Source organism: Schistocerca cancellata, chromosome 9 (assembly GCF_023864275.1).
Source record: "Schistocerca cancellata isolate TAMUIC-IGC-003103 chromosome 9, iqSchCanc2.1, whole genome shotgun sequence".
In the NCBI taxonomy this organism is placed as follows: Eukaryota; Metazoa; Arthropoda; class Insecta; order Orthoptera; family Acrididae; genus Schistocerca; species Schistocerca cancellata.
The window spans coordinates 334,757,510-334,778,559 of NC_064634.1; the positions used below are offsets into that span (position 1 = coordinate 334,757,510).

Here is a 21,050-nt window from a genome sequence, read left to right on the forward strand (position 1 = left end):
ACATTTTAATTATTTTTTTATGTTTCTTCATAAAGAAATTTTAAATTAGTGTAAATTTTTCGTTTCATGGTCCACTCAAAAAAGATTATTCATATGTTATTACCTTAAAAATTGTTTTATTAAAAAGAATATTCGCCATTAATATATACGATGAAATAATAACAGATGCAAAATTGCTATAGGTAGAGGGCTCTTTTTACTGTTACCAATCAGGTTACTCTTAAAAACTGCGATATAGGGTTTTAACACATTGAAATTTACTTTACTTATGACAGCGAACCGAGTGTTCTGTACGGGCAAGTTACTCTGTAACTACAATATATGGCATGTTGGCATTTAACACGTTCCAAAATTTCTTTTTGTAAACTAAGATATTTCTATCACTAACTGTATCTCTCTTATTAATTATATTTTTAATTTTGTCTAACAGATCTGAAGATGGGCAGCTAGCACGACACCGGTAATTGAAAATAAAGAATAGCGATCGAAGACTGAAACACCATATTTTATTCAATGAACGATCGCGGAATTCCCATTGAGACAATCATGTCTAGTTTTGATACATTTTGTTTTACATTACAGAAAGCTGGGACAGCGTGTTCACTACTGGCTCTCTTGACGACGAGAAAGATCTGGTGGCGAAGGTGAGTTTCTCTTTTACGTCTGAGAGTCACAGACTAGTGGCCAGCATATTTCACGAATAAACTTGAGGTTTCCTTCTTTTCCAGTGCTTCTTCGAGTGCGTGCTACTGCAGACAGGCGCGGTAAGTGAATAGCAAATGTCTTTTTCTTTTTGCACGAATTCCTTTCCTGTGCCAACGTCTTCATCTCAGAGAAGCACTTGCAGTCTACGTACTCAATTATTTGCTGGATGTATTCCAGTCTCTGTCTTCCTCTACATTTTTTGCCCTATGCAGCTCCCTCTAGTGCTACGGAAGTCATCAACCGATGCCTTAACAGATGTCCTATCATCCTATCTCTTGTCGTTATCACTACTTTGCACATATTCTCCTCTCAGATGCTGCGCAGAACCTCGTCATTCTCATCTTATCACTCCATCTAATTTTTAACATTTCAAATGCTTCGATTATCTTCTGTTCCGGCTTTCCCACAGTCCGTATTTCACTACCATAGAATGCAGTGTTCCAAACGTAAGTTCTCAGAAATTTCTTCCTCAAATGAAGGCCTCTTAACCATGAATGCGCTTTTTGCTAGCGCTAGTCTGCTTTTGATGTTCTCCCTGCAGTGTACGACATTGGTTATATTGCAGCCTTGATAGTAGAATTCCTTAACTTCATCTACTTCCTGACCCTCAATCATGATGTTAAGTTTTTCGCTGTTCTCATTTATGCTATTTCCTATTACTTTCGTCTATCTTATATTTACTCTCATTAGACTGTTCATTCCATTTAACAGATTATGTAATTCTTCTTCACTATCACTCAGAATTGCAATGTCACCAGCGATTCATATACTGATATCATTTCACCTTGGATTTTGATTCCACTCCTGAACCTTTCTTTTATTATCATCGTTGCTTTTTCGATGTGCAGCTTGAAGTCCTCTTGGCTTTGTACGTATTTTATATTACCCATCTCTCTCAATAGCTTACTGTTACTTATTGCTGTATCTATAGCCTTCGAGAACTTCAAGTGTATGTCGTCATTTCTTAGTGCTTCTGTATCCCACTTCTTCTGTATTCGTTAAGGAAATCTTCTTAACAACCAAAAAAATCTCGTACAAACATTAATTTTCTTTCATGGTGAATGTATAGGACAAAACTTCCGATGAGGCAGCTATATTCTGCAGTAGACCCCAAAAATTGTCAGTGGTTTCAAGACAGTCATCTAAATACAGGAGACAAATCAAATGAAATTTCTCATGTCTTTCATGAAGTTAGGAAAGTCAAGAACAGTGTTTATCACTGTGATATCAATTGGTATTGCGATAATTATTGAGGTGATGTCCTGATGCTATTAGCTTCTTTCTGCTCAGTGCTTATCATTGTAGTATCAGATGATATTGCTAGCACTATTGAGGAGATCTCGTGATCCTTAACTTTTTCCGGTCCAATTTTTGTCATTGTAATATCAAATGGTACTGCAATCTGTGCTGAGGTGATGTTGTGACGCTATTAGCTTCTTCTGACCCAATGTTTATATTTTAATATAAAATAATATTGCAAGCACTATTGAGCTGATGTAGCGCTATCAGCTTCTACTGGCCCAGTGTTTATCATTGTAATATCAAATGCTACTGCAATCACTAATGAGGTGAAGTCATGATGGTATTAACTTCTGTTAGTCCAGTGTTCATCACTACATCTACATTAACATAGTACTTCGGAAGCCACCTTACAGTGCGTGGCAGAGGGTACCCTGTACCAAACTAGTAATTTCCTTTTCCGTTCCACTCGCAAATAGAGCAAGGGAAAAATGGCAGTCTATATGCCTTCATATGAGACCTAATTTCTCGAATCTTCGCGGCCTTTGTGCGTAGTGTGTGTTGGCGGCAGCAGAATAATTCGCCAGTCAGCTTCAAGTGCCGGTTCTCTAATTTTTCTCATCAGTGTTTCACGGAAAGAACGTCGCCTTCCCTCCAGAGAATCCCATCGGTAACAATGACGTGTTATTCGAACCTACTGGTAACAAATCTAGCAGCCTTCCTCTGAATTGCTTCGATGTCTTCCTACAATGCGACCTGGTACGGTTTCCAAACACTCGAGCGGTACTCACAAATGTCAAATGGTACTGCTGTAAATATTGAGGTGATCTATTAGTTTTTGCTGGTCCACGTTTGTCACTGTAATACTAAATGGAGTTGCAATCACTACTGAGATGATGTAGTGATGCTATTAGTTTCTGCCAGTGCAGTGGTTATCACTGTAATATCAAACTGTATCGGAATACCTATTGAGGTGTGTCGTGATCCTATTAGCTTCTACCAGTCCAATGTTTATCTTAGTAATATTAAACGGTATTTCAAATACAAGTGTAGCCTTGATCTCCCTCTGTACTTTCTAGCTCCACCACACTTACTTCTATTACCAAATTAGTTCCTTTAATATCCGTCACAGGTGGGATAACAGTCATTTACTTGTGGTGACTAGTTTCGGACACTCACGTCCATTTTCAAACCATGACTTAAGACTCTGTAATCGTACAGTTCCCACCAGTAAACATGAGAGTAACGAGATAAGCATTATCCCTCACTATTAATCATTATTACATGATACTTAGGGACGACGGGAAACTTCGAATCCGGTATTGTATTTCTGTTTTAAAATATTTACCAGGTCATTATTTTGCAATAAATGTCCTTTAGTAATAACTGAATCATTCGTTGTCCTACACATTTCTGGTTCCAGCATTCATGTTTAACATAATCTTGAAATTCCCATTCCAAGCATTATCCATCACTATTAATCATTATTACACGATAAGACTCGTACGAATATACAATGTGAATTCTTTCCCATCGAACGCAGTAAACAGATATGAACCGTAATAACGTCTAGAACTAACTGAAAGATCAAGTAACTTCAGCCACGAATTTAGAATGCTGCAATACGATAGATTTCAGGAAGTAGACACAAGTTTCCCTCATCGTCCAGATGTCATATTCTAATTACTCAGTCTATATTAACAATCGACCAATGAGAAATTCCTGCTGTGTTACGGTTGGTGTAAGCCTAACTTATAGTGGCTCGCATTTCACAGACAGCTACACATAGATACGTAAATATCACAGATCACATTATTAAAATACACAGGTGTATGAACACAGCTCCCAAAAGAGACAAGAAAACACATACAACAAAAAGCAAGAGCGGAAGCAAAAAACACGAACACGTATAGCTGTTAACAACACGAAAATGTCTGATATTTGTACTTCTACCCAAAAGCAAAAGTTCAAACCACAAAATGTTTCTCTTTAGTTACAAAATAAAAAATAAATTTGAATTACTACATTTTAATAGTAAATTATCTAAAAGATTGGAATGAATACTGGAACCAGAAATGTGTAGGACAACGATTGATTCAGTTACTACTAAAGGAAAGTAATTGCAAAATAATGATCTGCTAAATAGTTTAAAACATAAATTACAATATCGGATTCGACGTTTCTCGTCATCCCTATGTAATGCGCGATACGAGAGCGACGGACCGTCCGGAGTAAATGGATGTGAGAAATACTGTGTTGTTAGCAGAGAAGCAATAACAGTACATAGAATCAATCAAGAGCGCTCAGTGACTGAACGTTGACTAGTCGTTGGATTTCATCTGAGTAACAAATCCATCATGGACGTTTCAAAGCTTCTAAAACCACCTATTTCAACTGTTGGTGGTGTGATTGTGGAGACACAAAGAAATAACCACAGCTAAAGGAAGACTAGACAGTCATAGTGTACTGACGGACAGGGATCGTAAAGCAGTGTGGAGGGTCGTTTATAAAATCACATGAAATCAACTGAAGAAATCATTTGCGAGTTCCAAATACAGCAGTCCAGCTAAATAATCGAGCACATTTCTGAACTCAGTGCCAAGAGACACTCGAGGTGCTGTAAAGAATGAAATCACTGGACAGTGGATGACTGTCCAGTGATTTGGAGCGATGAATAGCGCTGCACCCTGTGTGAAAGGGTTTGTGTTTGGCGAATGCGTGGATGACATTACCTGCTATCATGTGCAGTGCCAACAGTACAGGGAAGATCGTGTCACTGTGTGACTGTCTTTTTCGTGATTACTGGGAGGTCACCTTACTGCGCTGAAAAATAAAAAACAAATAAATAAAAAACTCTGAATACTACATTTTTTAACATGGCTCCTATACAGCGACCGTATACTAATTTCACCCTAGAATTAAACAACCAACCGGTTGCACATTAATGGTAGGTATACTGACTTAGGTTTCGGCACCTACTAGGGGTGTCTTCATTAAAATAAATGTTGCTAAATCCCATAAAATTATACATAGGAAATGCGGTACGACCAAAAACACATTAACCAAGACGACAATTTTCATGACACACAAAGGTTACTTTCGTCAAATTACTTTGCTAAAAAGCAATAAGAATTTTCAGCAGCTATGCTCCTGTAAAAAGTGAAATATAACGTTCTAGCTTTTGCCGCGTGTGCCCAGCTGGGAACATCAGACGGATCGCCCTAGTGGCTTACACTGCTGTCACGAAAACAATTCAACTTGCGCCGTCTATCAGAACATCTAACATGTGCCCATTTCAAACATTGTAACAGAAATAGCTTTAAAAAAAGGCAGTTAATTTTAAAAACAAAATATAAAGGGAGCTGAATGTCTTTTTAAAAATACACAGTAGTCAAGCAGATTAAGTTTAATAGAGCCATTTGTTAGGCTTTATAGAAATTACTATTACGTAAAGGACAGAATGAAACAGAAAATTTTTAAAAACATTTATATAATACAGAAAATATTTGCATGAAGGTTACTTCAGCAGTACATATCTATGAGATTAGGCGAAAATAATGTTTCGAAACCAAAAGCAGGGAAAATACAGTATAAATAGAGGAATCAAAATTCCGAGAATAGTGGCTTGAAAAAATTGAAAAAATTTCTGTTACTTAGTTGTAACTGTTCATCAATTTTAGAAATAGGCTTGAAAATCTCTAGCTCTTCGAGTAAATCGAGTCTATGACCTTTCTTTTCTCTACGTAAAATTGAAATTTGTTCAACGCGTTTCGGTTTGTCTCCGAAAATTAGCAGATGATCAGAAAAAGTGGAATTGAGTACATTAGTGCCTCTTTTTTTCCAACAAATGTTCCTTGTACCTGAAGTTAAAAGACCTTCCAGTTTTTCTTACATTATAAACAGGACACGTATTAGAAGTGATTTTATACACTCCTGAATTGTCTATCGGAGCAACTGTGCACTTGAGACTTAGGATGAGATTTTTTTGCAAGTTATTGTTCGTGGAAAAGGCAACTTTGAAGACATATTTTTCAATTAGAAGACGACAGATTTTATACGAATTAGAACCCATAAATGGTATCGGCAAAAAATTGTTATGCTCGTTACTGTCAGGAATAGCATTGCTGCCTAAAGTGGTCACTTGAGAGTCAATTTTAACTTTGAAAATTTTGTCAACTAACATGGGATCATAGCCGTTATTAACTGCAGTAGTTTTTATTATGTTCATCTCTTCATTAAGCTTGTCAGGTGACAAAGGTACAGAGACTGCACAATGAATGGCTGATTAGAAAAATGCTTCCTCATTCCCATAAGAATATCTGTTATAATGGTTTAAATGTGCACATGTTACTGTCCGCGCCTGATAAGCGGAGCAACTCGTATTGTTCTCGTGGCAGCAATGTAGGCCACTGGGCCGGTAAGTCTGATGTTGTTCCCACCTGGACACACGTGCCAAAGGCTAGATAGTTATATTTTACTTTAGACAGGAGCATAGCTGCTTCAGATTCTGACTATTGCTCTTTACCCAAGTTATTTTACGTAAGTAATCTTAATGCGTCATGAAAATTGTCATCTTGGTTAATGTGTTTTGGTCATACCTCACTTCCTATGTATTATTTTATAGGATTTAGCAACATTTGTTCTAATGAAGACACACCTAGTAGGTGCCGAAACCTAGGTCAATGTATTTACCATTTATGTGCAACCGGTTGGCTGTTTAATCCTATGTTGAAACGCTAAATGCTCAGGATATGGACACATTTCACAGAATTATGTACTGTATTTAGTAGAGAAACAGTGTGTAGATGATGACTGATCAACTAACAATGCTCCCTGTCACAAAGCAGCATCTGTGAGGCAACGGTTCGTGGACAATAACATTCCTGAAATAGATTACGGTGCCCATTGTCTCAACCTGAACCAAATGGAACACCTTTAGGATCAGATAGATCGTCGTATCCACCGTCAAACATCACTACCTTCTGTGCTTTCGGTTCTTCATTCCTCCACAGATTTTAGAGACGTCATTGAAAGTATCCTAGCAGAATTTGAGACGTCATTAAGGCGAGAAGTGAATGATGGTGATGAAGATGATTTGGGTTGAGGGGGCGCTCGACATCAGGGTCATCAGCGCCCTGACGAAAAGCATGCAAATCTCATTGGTGGGGACGAGGCTGTCCTCGCATGCAGAGCCGTTTATAACGTATTAAAGGCTGGCGCCCTTCCCCACCAATTTAGGGATGAGGCCTGATAGTTCACAAAATTTCACCACTCTGTTAACACTAGTACCGGTATCTGCGAGGATGGTCGGCAGACTGCCCTATCATCAGTATATAGGACACACGTAGCCACAATATGCTGAACTGAAAGTGTCACGCCATAAACTTCACAGAGTGGTGGATCTTCCCGCCAGAGGAGGAAGCCATGTGTGAAAGGACTATGCCTGATGCGCAATCTGGTAAGCAAAACCTCCTCCCAGCGGCGAGGCTGACATTTAGTCAGTCAAGCGTTTGTGGTCGATTTGAGAGACCGCATTTTGTTGTCTGTCACCTGCAACCATTCAGGCTCCCACTGACACATGATGTATCTGTCATACAGTGAGATGTGGCGTGCAACGGGATGTGACATTGGTGCACAGCACTATCCCAACATGCTTCCTTGGCGGTTATTTCGGCCATGTCGTTACCCTGTTTCCCAACGTGGTCAGGTACCATGCAAAAAATCACGCCTCGTACATTTGCTCAGAAATTAAAGAGATGAAAAATAATAATACCTAATATCAGGAATATTGTTGCTAGGGATATGTTTTCAACAAGAGATCGAGCATGGAGTGTGTACAAGTAGTCCATTACACGCCGGAAGATGTCAGTGACACTGTGGTACCGGCAATAACATTTATTTATCGAGTAAAGCATACAGGTGTCTTCAGTGCTGCGGTCGTCGTCCATGCGTAAAGGTGTGAACCGCAAAGAGTGAGTCACGATGTCCCTCCGGCAGGTCCGTGTCACGGCCGCGTGCTGTGCTGGCAGCAGCGGAGGAGACGTTCCACGACCCAGTGCCACGGCCTCCACCTTCCACCTCTGCACCCTCATGGACGTCCTTTAGCGTGCTCAGGTGGAGGCTGCCGACTGTGGCCCAGAACGTCGGTCGTCGTGAAGACTAGGCCCTGATCATCCACCATGGATCAGCCAAGACGGCACGAGACGTTCACGGGTCGGCCAGGAGCCTGCACGGACATGCCACGCCTCAAAATGGAAGCGATCACCGCGATCACCTGCAGTGTAGGAAGGTTGGCTGCACACCAGTCTCCTCATCTACAATGATCTAGGCTGTGGTGTGCATCATCTTGGTTGCATTTTGGTATTGAAGTCAGCAAGCAAGCAGAAGGCTGGCCCCCGTCGATTGCCTTGACGTGGTTTCACTGAAACTCAATAGACTGTCATTCTCTCTGGCAGCACGACAGAATGTGTTATTGAGCTCCAAAAGCCTCGCTACTTAAAGGGCTGAGCCAGCACCTGTGATGTCGTGGCTCTAAGTGTATGAGCTCATTTTCCCTCTTTCATCGGACCCGTCAGTTCTATAACCATTGTGGATCGCCATGTTCGGTTCTTTCTGCCTACTTTTGATTTTATAGTAGCGCTTGGGTGGTGAAGTTACGTACTGTTAATCTCACGGTGCCTTGTTATGTAGCACAGCAATGTCTGTCTTCCTGTCTGCCTCGACCTAAGGTAGTGTTGGAATGATCGCCTCATGCCCTGACGGCTGTTTCATTGGCGGTACGTCTTGTTGACACTCAGACTGGCACACTGTCCCAGAACTAACCTTCTCTGTCCTCAACTTGTCTGGTAGAGAACTTTAAAAAATTTAAACATGTACAACAGAATTACTCCACTGCACAAGAATATGTTGACACACTGTAACTGCTAAACGTTTCTAAATTGACTTAAATTCTGTTATCAATTGTGTCTTGTTAATTTTTATTAAAAATGCAATTCCTCCAGCTGTACGTAAGAGTTCTTTTTTTATTTACTACGCTACTAGTTTCGGGTTTGTGACAACGCCATCTTCAGGCACGTACACTTTGCTGAAATCAGTTGTGCTTGGTTTAGTCTAGAAGTCCGCGGTGAGATCTATACGTGCTCCGAGTGGATAGCGGGCAGTGAGTTACTGCATCTTAACCGAAATAGAACCAGAATTTCAGGAATAATGACCTCTTCTCCAGGTTCAGAATGATACAAAAAACAATACTAATAATTACTAATAGATAAATCCTATATTTCGTGCACAGCTGCTAGCTTACAAAAAAGTTTAATTTCTGTTCTTGTGGATCGATTGCCAGTCTCACCTCTGATACAAAATTTGTCACTAGACTGGGTATTACAGTATGAATTCCACAATGATGTTATTTTCAGTAGCAGTGCCCATCTTCAACACTTGCTATAGGCGAAGTATAGATATGTGGCTTTCTCACAACCACAGCTCTAAACACACTGACCTGCTGCATGAGTCAATGAAGCGATTCTTCCGTTCTGCACACTAGTTCCTATATTGCATGAAAACGTGGCCGATCTTCTGAATAGCCTTCGTGTGTACATAAATATTGTGTGACAGGTCTCATTTTTGTTCAGATGGACGACAAGGGGACCATCAACAGTGACGTCACTAAAGCTGTGTTCCTCGCCAGCCACGACGGTACAGCTGTAGACGGCCACGGCGAGCTGATCGACATGTGTGTCCCAGGAAGAGGTAAGCCTCCGACAGTGCTCGTTTCTAGAAATGATATTATGCTTTAACCTCAACGAACGTATACAGCGAAAGTATAGATCGTTAATGGGGGAGACTTTTCAGCTATATCGAAATTGTGAATTGAAATGGAAACAAGATAGGGATTTCTAATCAGACGACTGTACGGTAATATCAACAGCAACATAAAAGTGTGTAACAGGAAGAGGGATCTTTATGAACAAAAGAATAGGGCAGTGAGTGAGTAACTGCGAACAGTTCACTGATAGAATTATTCTCATCAGAACTGATAGCAGTTTGCACCAGCAACAGTGACACAGGTATCAGTGCCGACGTCACAAGCAGAAGATGAAGAGGTAGAGAGTATATGATGAGACTGAACAAGTAATTTAGTATTAAAGGCAGATGAAAATCATACAATCATGGGTGGCTGGAAAGCTGTAGGTATTACCTTGGTAGTAGGAATGAGAAAGAGAAAATGAAATGGAATGATCGTATGGCATTGATGGCCATGCAAAACTGATGTAATGAGGAATGATGAGATCCGCTTGAAGGTCTGTAATGTTGTAGTTGGTACGATAATGAACACCGCAGTAGACAATTCAGTTAAAGAGCGATGAACTTCTCTTAAAGGGTAATCACAGTCGTTTGTAACGTAGACGTATCTACAAAAAAAGGTAACTGCGAAGAAACCATTTTTGACAGAAGAAACACCCTAACATCCATGAAACAGTGAAGTACCAAAATATTTATGATAAGACGGGAATACATAAATATAAGTCATTTTGGAATAAAATACGTAGGAGCTACATGGAAGCCAAGGCGAAATCGTTGCAGGAGTGATGAGAAGAAATCGAAAAGGAGAGGGTCTGTGGAAGGAGGGAGTCAGCATATACAAAAGTCAAAACAACTATCAGCGAAATTAAAAACAAGCGCAGATAAGAGAAAAAGAGGACACAGAAGCCCTCTACGAGAGAAAGGACTTATCTTGTTAAATATAAGAAGAAATAGGAATCGATATGTAAACATAGGATATCTAGTATTAGAATCAGGGCTTTGGAAGACTTTCGATCAAAAATGGTGGAAGGCGGATGTTTTCTACAGGTATTGGGTGAAATAGCAGTTAATGACTATTCAAGATGGTTTTTAAACTAAGAGTTGGAGACATACCATTGGACTTTAGGAAAAATATCACACAACCCCTGAAGATAGCAAGAGCAGATAAGTGTGAGAAGTATCGCACAATCAGCTTAACAGCTCATACGTCTAAGTTGCTGACAAGAATATTATACAGTGGAACGGAGAAGAAAACTGAGGATCCGTTTGACGGCGATGAGATTGGCCTCGGGATAGGTAATAGGTACGACAGATGGAGTTTTGACGTAGAGCTGGTAATGGATGCAAGACACGTTCGTAAGATCTGTCGACACAGAAAAATCGTTCAGCAATGTAAAATGGTGCAACATGTTCGAAATTCTCAGAAAATAGATGCGAGCAGCAGGGAAAGACGGATAATATGCAATATGTACAGGAACCAAGAGGGAACAATAAAACTGGAAGACCAAGAATGAAGTGTTCGGATTAAAAAGGGTGTAAGACAAGGATGCAGCCTTTCACACCTAATATTCAATCTATACATCGAAGAAGCAATGACGCAAATAAAAGGTAGGTTCAGGAATGGGAATGAAATGATAAGGTTTCCTGATGACATTTCTATCGTCAGTGAAAGTAAAGAAGAATTGCAGGACATTTTGAATGGAATGAATGAGCAGCCTAATGAACGCAGTAAACCGAATAAAGATGAAAATAACGGGAAGTAGAAGAAATTTGATAGTTCAAATGGTTCAAATGGCTCGGAGCACTATGGGACTCAACATCTTAGGTCATAAGTCCTCTAGAACTTAGAACTACTTAAACCTAACCAACCTAAGGACATCACACACACCCATGCCCGAGGCAGGATTCGAACCTGCGACCGTAGCAGTCCCGCGGTTCCGGACTGCAGCGCCAGAACCGCTAGACCACCGCGGCCGGCAGCAGAAATTTGACTAGCCATAAATTGAACATCAAAGTTTAGACCAAGAAGTAGACGAAGTAAAGAAATTCTGCTGCCTTGAAAGCAAAATAACGTATGACGGACGAAGAAAGGACATAAAAAGCAGGCTACCACAGGCAAAGAGGGCATTCCTGGACCAAAGAAGCCTAACCTCAAACGCAGAACTTAATTTAATGGGCGCATTTCTTAGAACGTGATTTTCGAGCAGAACATTGTATGGAAGCGAATAATGGACTGTGATAAAATAAGAAACCGTATCAGCCGAGGAGTTTGAGATGGAGTACTACAGTAGAATGTTGAAAATTGTGTAGACTGATAAGAAATGAAGAAATTTTCTGTAGAATCGGAGAGGAGAGGAAACTGTGGGAAACATTTATAAGAAGGGACAGGGTGAAGGGATTTAAGATGCAGAGGAATAAATTCCGTGGAAATAAAGGAGGACTAGATGGTAAAAATTTTAGAGGAAGACAGAGATTGGAATATCCTTCAAATAATGGAGGACGTTAGGAGCAAGTAATGAGATTAAGACTTGGACACGGGAGGAGAATTCTTGCGCACCGTATCAAACCAATAAGAAGACTGAAGACACGAAAAAGTGCAAATAAATTGTGATAGAAGTTTGGGAGACAACGAATGAACCTGCTGGTCCATTTTAGGCAATCTGCAGTAGATCCGCTCTAGCTTAATTAGACTCTTAAGTTAAAATATCGTCAGTACATTGAATGAACTCATAACGTGTGTGGCTAGCGCACACTTACCTGTTAACGATTATATGGACTATAATAACAATAATTGTAATTTCTGGACGGGACGATACGTAGAATAAGGGAAAGGCAACAACTCACCTACAGCTGACTGGTGTGTGAGCTTAGAAACCCGCAACAGAAAATAGTAAAAGTACACACATTCACACAAACGACTACACAGACACACAAACCCACACTGCCGCCGCAGCAGCGAGGCTGTCGCAAGAGTGTATGTTTGCGTGTCTGTGTAGTTATTTGTGTGAATGTGTGTACCCTTACTAGCAAAAGAGCAATAGCTCGAAAATTGTTTTGTGTTACGATGCTCCACACATCAGCTCCCTATGGGTGAATGGTTGCCTTTCCGTTATTTTACATGAGCTTTGATATTACACAGTTACGCCAGTTTCATCTAACTGTTGAATAATAGCAAGTTTTCTGTACAATACAACCAAAAATTATACTTTTGTTTTTAACCACTTTCAACTGAAGACCACTATGAACTTCAAATAAAATGCTATATTCATTTACACATATGAATTAGCTAGCTGGAACTCGGTTCATTCAGGTAATAATATGTCGACAACACGCTTTCTTTCCACATGAAATAAGAATCGATATTAAACATTATTTGTGTTCACATCTCAGTCTGATCTTCCCGATAGAGATATCGTATTTATCATCTCGAAGGAAAGTCAGGATATCTGTCCTTTCCAAATAATGACTTATGTACCCAATTCAGCTGATCATTTACTCTGTCCTGACATTAAGCAGAAGCTTTCAATTCTTGAATGATAAAGTGTAACTCGGATGCCATAAATTTCGTTGATGAACGATGTGTGTGTGTGTGTGTGTGTGTGTGTGTGTGTGTGTGTGTGTGTGTGTGTGTGTCTGTGTCTGTGTGTGTGTGTGCTAGAACATATTTTTATGGGAGTTGTTCGGTATATGAGTAAACCCAAAGGCGCTTCCTCTTACGAAAGTCAACTCAGACCCCATTATTTTTAATGGAATCAAAATAGAGCATTTTTGTGCAACACTATTGACAACTTAACGTAGTCTGGTCTGTTTCATTTCGCTTTCTCACTGCTAACAGGTACTCGTTTCAGGTGCACTGTTATTTCTTTGTAATTTTTCTTTGTATTGATGTTCTGACAGGAATAAAAATCTGTCGACAGTACTTAGTACCACGAATAACATTAATAACATTAGAGCTCAATTCTGAGAAAGTGCTGGAGTTCGCTCGCTTCTGTGTGTTGCATCGAGAGCCTGTCATCAGTGCCTGTGGAAACCATTCCCAAGGTCTGTCTGACCATTAACATTGTTATTCCGTATGCTTCCATGTTTCGCAGAATTTCATTAAATAAATAACAGACCTTTTAGTCATTTTCCTTGTAACAGTCTTATTCTAATTCCTGTGGTCTAATTCCTATGGTATTGAGAAAACATTATTGTTCCCACAGTAACTCATGCAATACATCATTAGCATTGCATTATGTGCAGGATGCAAATAAAATTTTGTAATTGCAAAATTAAGTTGGTTCGTTGATACAGCAAGTCTAGACATTTCTCAACCGAGGTACGTTATAAATAAATTCGTTTATTCTGAACAGAGGTTGCTGCGATTTAATTAATGTTCAGAAGGTCAACTGTTGCAAGGAACTCTGTTCGCAATAAACGAATCTCTCTACAAAGCCCCCTCATTAACATGAGGAATAGTCGTTTTAACTATCATCTGGAAAAAATGAAGTTACGCTACGTAACTACTTTAGGTTCCTGTTGTGGGACATGCATAACTGTTGATATTCATCATCAGTGATAAAATCCCCTAAAGCTGTAAAAACTGTAGCCAAAATGTGAAGACGCACCCCACAGAAAAATGGAGTATCATGCTGTAATTCGTTTCCTATATCTGAATAGGAGATAGGCGAAGACTGTGGTAACAATGTACTGTCATATGATACAGTGCTTCGGTGGCCCAGACGGTTCCAACCTGGTCAAACAAATCTGAATGACAATGAAGTGGCATACCATCTCTCTGTGAACTGATACCTGCAGTATAGGTAGAAGCCCACTGGATCACAATCAGGGTAGTAGTGGAAGAAGTGTGTGGGTCAGCTTACAACAGCTTGCACAACATTTTCAAAATATAAATCATCGCCACCCACTGGGTTCCACAACTGCTCATGACACTTGGCAGCCTGTCTCGTATGCAAATCATAATTTGACTGATAATCGGTACTGTCTAAACTAAATTCTCATCTTTAAAAAAAAAATAATGAATAGTTGTAATTAATGAAATCAGTGATTGGCATACGAAGCCATGTAACTCCATATTAATACCTTTTCCTGGTGGAGGTCTTGCATGAATTTCACTGCATTTGAGTGCATGATGAGCCAAATTGGATGGACCAGGCCAGTGATCCAGTGTTACAACAACCGCATAGGAGCTGAGAGCCGTTTTTTTTCAGCAGACTGTGTAACGCTGCATATTCACAAGTGAATCAGCTGGCCAACCGCCCACCCCCCAGCCTCCACCCCCACTCCCACCCCTCCACTGAGCAGGCTTGCCCTGACATGTTCGCCTTTGTGGTGTATTATTTTATAGCATTCAGGCCCAGGGTCCGGATGCATCGGCTCCACCAGCGTACTGCTACCAGCCAACCCGACCTCTACCTGCCATCCCACACTCTTACCTTCTGTTTTGACAAGGTGAAAACTGCCGCATAACTGGGCACAGATTGGGTCCGCAATGCAGTCGCAGTGTGCCCACACGCAGTCCGACAGGTAGGAGACCCGCTCAGCAGGAGGGGGCAGAGGTTGGTGCGAATGAGCAGATTAAGCCACAGCGACCACGAGGAAGCAGGTACTGGACACCAGGCCTCGCTATTGTCAACAACTGGCGACGACCACGCGCCTTACTGCCGGTTTTGCATAATGCTTTGCACGAGTGACGTGAGTCCATGCCTGCAGCCACAGAAGTGCTTAATGTGATGTGCGAACATCTGCACTCAGTATGGAATCGCAGTTTTCAAATCGCAATTTTCACAATGAAAGGCATGCAGGCCAAACAAACTTCAAAAGAATTTTATGCTGAGGATTTGATTTCCAGGAACGCTATGTGATGGGCAGAAACAGGCAAACATTTTGCCATGCTGTGGAAAGTGGCTCGCCAGCTCCGTGAAAGATTTTCTTTTCCTTCCTAGCCATATGCGAGTGTGTGGCGTCATACACATACTGCCAAGTGGGTCCCAAAATGACAAATTTTAAGAATTGCTTGTGTGGAGGAGTCTGCGTTTGCTGAGACATCGAAAAGCGCGGGCAGTGAGCGAGAAAAAGAATAATTTATGAGCTCCAAGACCACGCGTGTAACAAGTGAAGTTTAGCATGGAGGGGAGATTGTTGATGTGCTAACAGATGTACGATTTCCTGGCTATTGGCGCCTTCGAATTCTGCAGACTTGCACAATAAAGAAAGAATTCGGATATCGATAGAGAACAGAGAGGATACTTGGTATCTGCTCTCAGTTGAGGACAGACTTAAGTGATTCGTCGGGAAGGACACACGACACGACATCAAGCAGCTCTATAGAGGGAAGACTTCAGTTCTCGGCTGAGAACACTTGAGTGAGACACTTCACCTGAAGTGTTGCATTCTGCAACAGATCACAAAGCGACCTTGCGTCACACGTCAGAGAGCTGAGCATCATGAGAAAAAGCAGTGCTGATGAGCAGGGTGCGAGAATGTACGTGAATTTAGCGACATGCTGTTATGGCTAGCTACATTTTATAATCCAATACCTTCACGAGCATCGACAGATTCATCACCATCAGTCAAGAGTGCTAGTTGCATGTGTAATTCTTTCTTCCTTCCGGCTGACATGGGAAATCAGTGAACGATCATTGGAGATTTAAGTACCGATAAATCATATGTAGATTCCAGCTTCATCCCATCTACTTGAATGACCCAATCCATGTCGAAGTATTCACGTGTAGTGTTTATAGTGACCCTTGTCAACAGTTGATACTTTTTTTAAAAAAAATGTTTAAATGTGTATGAAATGTTATGGGACTTAACTGCTAAGGTCATCAGTCCCTAAGCTTACACACTACTTAACCTAAATTATCCTAAGGACAAACACACACACCCATTCCGGAGGGAGGACTCGAACCTCCCCCGGGACCAGCTGCACAGTCCATGACTGTAGCGCCCAAGACCGCTCGGCTAATCCCGCGCGGCGATATACTTTTTCATGATGTGTGTTACTTGTGATCGAATTGCTTTGTTATTCGTGTATGTCAGCAGAGAATATTATGGTAAGCAGAGTTAAATTCAGACCACAGTTTCATTTAATTACTTGTCAGATGAACAAAGCGTTTAGCACCTGCCGTATTTTCTATGGACACCCTTGTTTCATAATATTTTGCGACATCTTTCCACTACATGCATGTGAGTACACTGGGAGCAATCTGACTGTTTGAGATCAACTGAAGCGAATCATTATGACATCCACAACTGTAACCTGACACACAGATTCAAAAAAACCATCGAACCAAGCTATCAGCGGAAATACTGCGATTGTGTCAGGCCAGTCCAGATGACTTCTTTAGTCGCATGAACGCCATGGACGAGTGCTGGATATATCACTATGACCCTCAGATAATACCATAGTCGTAAAAGGTAAAGATACAACCATCATCGGGCAATGTGATGCTGCCATGGTGTTATGCTAACAGATGATGCTCGTAAGGGGCAAACCGCTACAGGAATGCAACTACCGAAATCTCCTGACGAACTTACGGGAGGTCCTCTGGTCGAGATACGGCGGGAAGCTGTCCAAGAGGCAGTTTTTGTTCCACAAGCAACGCCTCGGCTCATTTTACACAGGACACATGCATGTTGTTTCTTTGGGCTATCTAATTTTGTCTCATCCCTCAAGTTCTTCTGACAGGACATCCTCTGAGTTCTTCCTCTCTCCTCGTACGAGTCAGTCATTTCCAGAAAGACGACGTAATTTTCGACGTGGAACACTTTCTGAACGGGCAAAATGCAGAATTCTACAGTCAAAGTCTCCACCAAGCGCTCCAAGAAAAATATGTTACAATGAATATCAGAGAAGAAGTAACACTGTCACTAAGTTTTTGATTTTTTGAAGCGATAATTAAAACCTTATGACTGTCCTCATAGAGAGATCTCACCCAAGCGCATGTGTATTGCGATAGGAAGTGGAAAAGTCCTCCTAAGGACAGGTGTACTTGGAACAGCCACAGCCCCTGTGCTGCACAATTACCCATTTTGTTCCTAGATGAGATCGTCATCGTTTTTTATTGTTAGTGGTAAAAATATGTAAAATCATTTACGGTGTGGCAGGGTGCGCTTAGAAATTTACTTACCCCAGAAGTATGACATGAAATAGCAATTTAATAATTTAAAAAAATGTGCACTGTTTATCGTTGTTCCGTAAAAATTACGTTTGTTTTAATATGATTATATACTTCTTTTTTCAGTTGAGACAGACACCTGCGAGAAGGCGTATGCACTTGTGAAGTGTGTTACAGTGGAGGTACGTTACTATGTGACAGATTTTCTTCTTTTTTTTAACCTAATATGGCCTGTCCAAATAAAGACTATTAAAACGACGCCTTTGTTTTTGATGGCTACTACAAAACCTTATTATGCTTTTTCTGTTAATTAATTTAGAAATTAATTCAAAAATAAAATTTGTCCGTCCACGTTTCCTGTGTCATACGAAATTTGAGAGTAGGGATTCCCATATTAAAATTTCTTTTCGGTCTCTGTTGTGTTACCGAAGAATATGCCGCTTTGGCTAAGGCGCTGGGGCTTCACTGGGGAGGACAGAGATTCAAATACCCGTCGGGCCATAGAATTTTATGTTTTTCGTTGTTTCCCTAAATCGCTTCATTTAACTGGAGGATTGGTTCTTCAAAACGGACACTGCCGATTCCCTTGCCATCCTCGAGTTCCAGCATGTACTTCGTCTCTAATGACCTCGCCATCGACGTGACATTAAACCATATTCCTTCTTACAAGTTCAAGGCCATCGTTTCTTTTGTCTCTTATTAACGATTTCACATCAGAAGTCACCATTTATTTTAACAATAGTATTGTTATTATACTGTTGTTTCAGTGCACAAAGTGAGTTAGGATCCCCATGGTATACTTGGAGGAACTACGGGTCTTGATATCTTTCTGTATACCGACGCAGAGTCATGCGCTCCTTTGTGAAGTGTAATGTAGGTAAGGCGGCATCCCAGCCAGTAAAGACAGTATTTATTTATGACAAACTTTGTCGGATAGCACCTGTTCATAGAGTTTTATTTGAGGAGTAAAACTACCTTGAATAAAAGAAGTAGCTTATAAAAGTGAAATCAAATGAGTTACTTATCAGAATTTCAAATCCACAAGTTTTTTTATGATCTTCAGCGTGTATGACATGCATTCACCATTCTTTTAGGTATCTAAGGTCTGCACTGAATTAATTCAAAAGAAGTAGCAGGCGCAGTGCATACCACGCTCTTCGTTTATCCCACATAAAGATGTCAGGGAGTGTTAAAGCAGTTGATCGTACTGACCATGTTCACAAAATCCCATACTAGTTGTTCGAATGTCCTTGTACAAAGGTCATTTGGTATGTAGCACAAAAGTGTAGAAACTTTATGTGTCTGGTTCAACATAGTTGCGACTGTTTTAATTTTCTCTTCTTTTAAACGTTATGTTACGCTCAATGACAATACACATAAACTTCTGATCTGTGATGTAATGATTGTGGCACAGAAATTGCAGATCAAGAGCTGAATGGCGAAATACTCCAGTTTATGGACCTTTTCTTTATTTGTCATCCAAAAACTTTAACTAGATAAAAATTTCAAAATTTTAAAACTAACAGAATTACCTACAGCTTTGACGCACGACTGAATTCGCTGATATTATCAATGAAATCAGAGTTCCAATGTGTTATTCGGCCTACCAAGAGCTGTTTTCTTATGCCAGTCTCGTCATCCTAGATTTTAACTTGCATCCTATTTTCTCAGTTGGTTGTTAGATGTATTCTAAACCTTGTCTTCCGAGCCTACGCAGAAATTTATCCAGGAGAGAGGTGGGGAGGGGAAGGGGGAGAAGGAGGGGGTAGGGAAGCGGGGATAGGATTGTAATATTGCCCTTTTTTAGGTCAGTTTCGATATGTGTCAAGCCACAAGAACTAAATTTCACACGTGGTACAAAAATTCTTATATCCCACAGAACTGAATACATAAATAAAAACTCTGTACTCCAAATTCTAGGTGGAATTGCCCCCTCTGGCCCGGCCCCGCCCCTCGCCCTTGCGGACCCCCATGGTTATTCCCTCTGCAGCTCCTTCTAGTACCACGGAGATTACTCCCTGATGTATTAAGACATGTCCTATCACCCTGTCCTTTCTTTTTGTCAGTGTTTACCACTTCTTTCTTTCTTCGCCGATTCTGCGGTAAACTCCCCATTCCTTATCTTATCAGTCTGTCTAGTCATCCATCTATACCATTTCCTCTTTTTTCCGGTTTCCCGCAGTCTTCGATTCACTACCATCCAATACTGTGATCCGAACATCATTCTTAAAAATTACTTCATCAAATCAAGGTCGATGTTGATATTAGTAGATTTCTTTTGGTCAGGAATGCCCTCTTTGCATGTGCTAGTCTACTTTTGACGTCTTCCTTGCTCCTTCCGTCGAATGCTCCCAAGGTATCAGAATTCCTTACCTTATATGTAAGATGTAATAATCACTTCTGGAACGTCATCTGAACTTAAACATGTTAAAATGTTTCAGGAGCTGTCACGACGCCAGGCACATTAATCACGAAAGGTCTCTTGAATGTCCGTCTGCTGTGAGTGAGTTCTAATGACGAAAGGAAAACGATGGAACATGAAATCTCAAAAGTGAAAAAAAATAGCTGAAGTACCAGTCAGTGCATTTATTCGTAGCAATAAAACGTTGCATTGAATCCTGCTTGTGCAGTTTTATTTCCCGATTCTAATCAACACACGTGTATTATTACTACCTAAATATTTGCATCACAGGGCTACGCTATTAGTGGCTTTCCCACGCCTATTCGAAGTAACCTACAATTATAATAATTTCGTACTGTTTGATGTAAGCACTAGCACTCCGTCTTCAGGCCATAAGTGACCCATCGGGACCATCCGACCACCGTGTCATCCTCAGTTGAGGATGCGGATAGGAGGAGCGTGTGGTCAGCACACCGCTCTCCCGGTCGTAATGATGGTTTTCTTTGACCGTTGCTATTCGGTCGAGTAGCTCAATTGGCATCACGAGGCTGAGTGCACCCCGAAAAATGGCAACAGCGCATGGTGGCTGGATGGTCACCCATCCAAGTGCTAGCCACGCCCAACAGCACAACTTCGGTGATCTCACGGGAACCAGTGTATCCAATGCGGCAAGACCGTTACCACTATTTGATGTGGTGCAGTAACAAACAGAACTGATAAGTGGTTGAGGGCTGTGGTTGTATAACTTCTGAACCAAATGTACACGGGAGTTCAAAATAAAAACC

At 40.8% G+C, this 21,050-nt stretch overlaps 1 protein-coding gene across 1 annotated transcript in view; it reads left to right on the top strand.

Moving 5' to 3' along the window:
* Positions 1 to 20,485, top strand: part of LOC126100783 (uncharacterized) — a 61,575-nt gene extending 41,090 nt beyond the window's left edge. The window contains exons 3-7 of the mRNA XM_049911404.1: positions 583 to 644; positions 729 to 764; positions 9,573 to 9,690; positions 17,991 to 18,046; positions 20,306 to 20,485. Of these exons, the coding sequence (XP_049767361.1) occupies positions 583 to 644; positions 729 to 764; positions 9,573 to 9,690; positions 17,991 to 18,046; positions 20,306 to 20,332 (299 nt within the window). The 3' untranslated portion in view covers positions 20,333 to 20,485. The remainder of the gene's footprint in view (positions 1 to 582; positions 645 to 728; positions 765 to 9,572; positions 9,691 to 17,990; positions 18,047 to 20,305) is intronic.
* Positions 20,486 to 21,050: the final 565 nt, after the last annotated feature.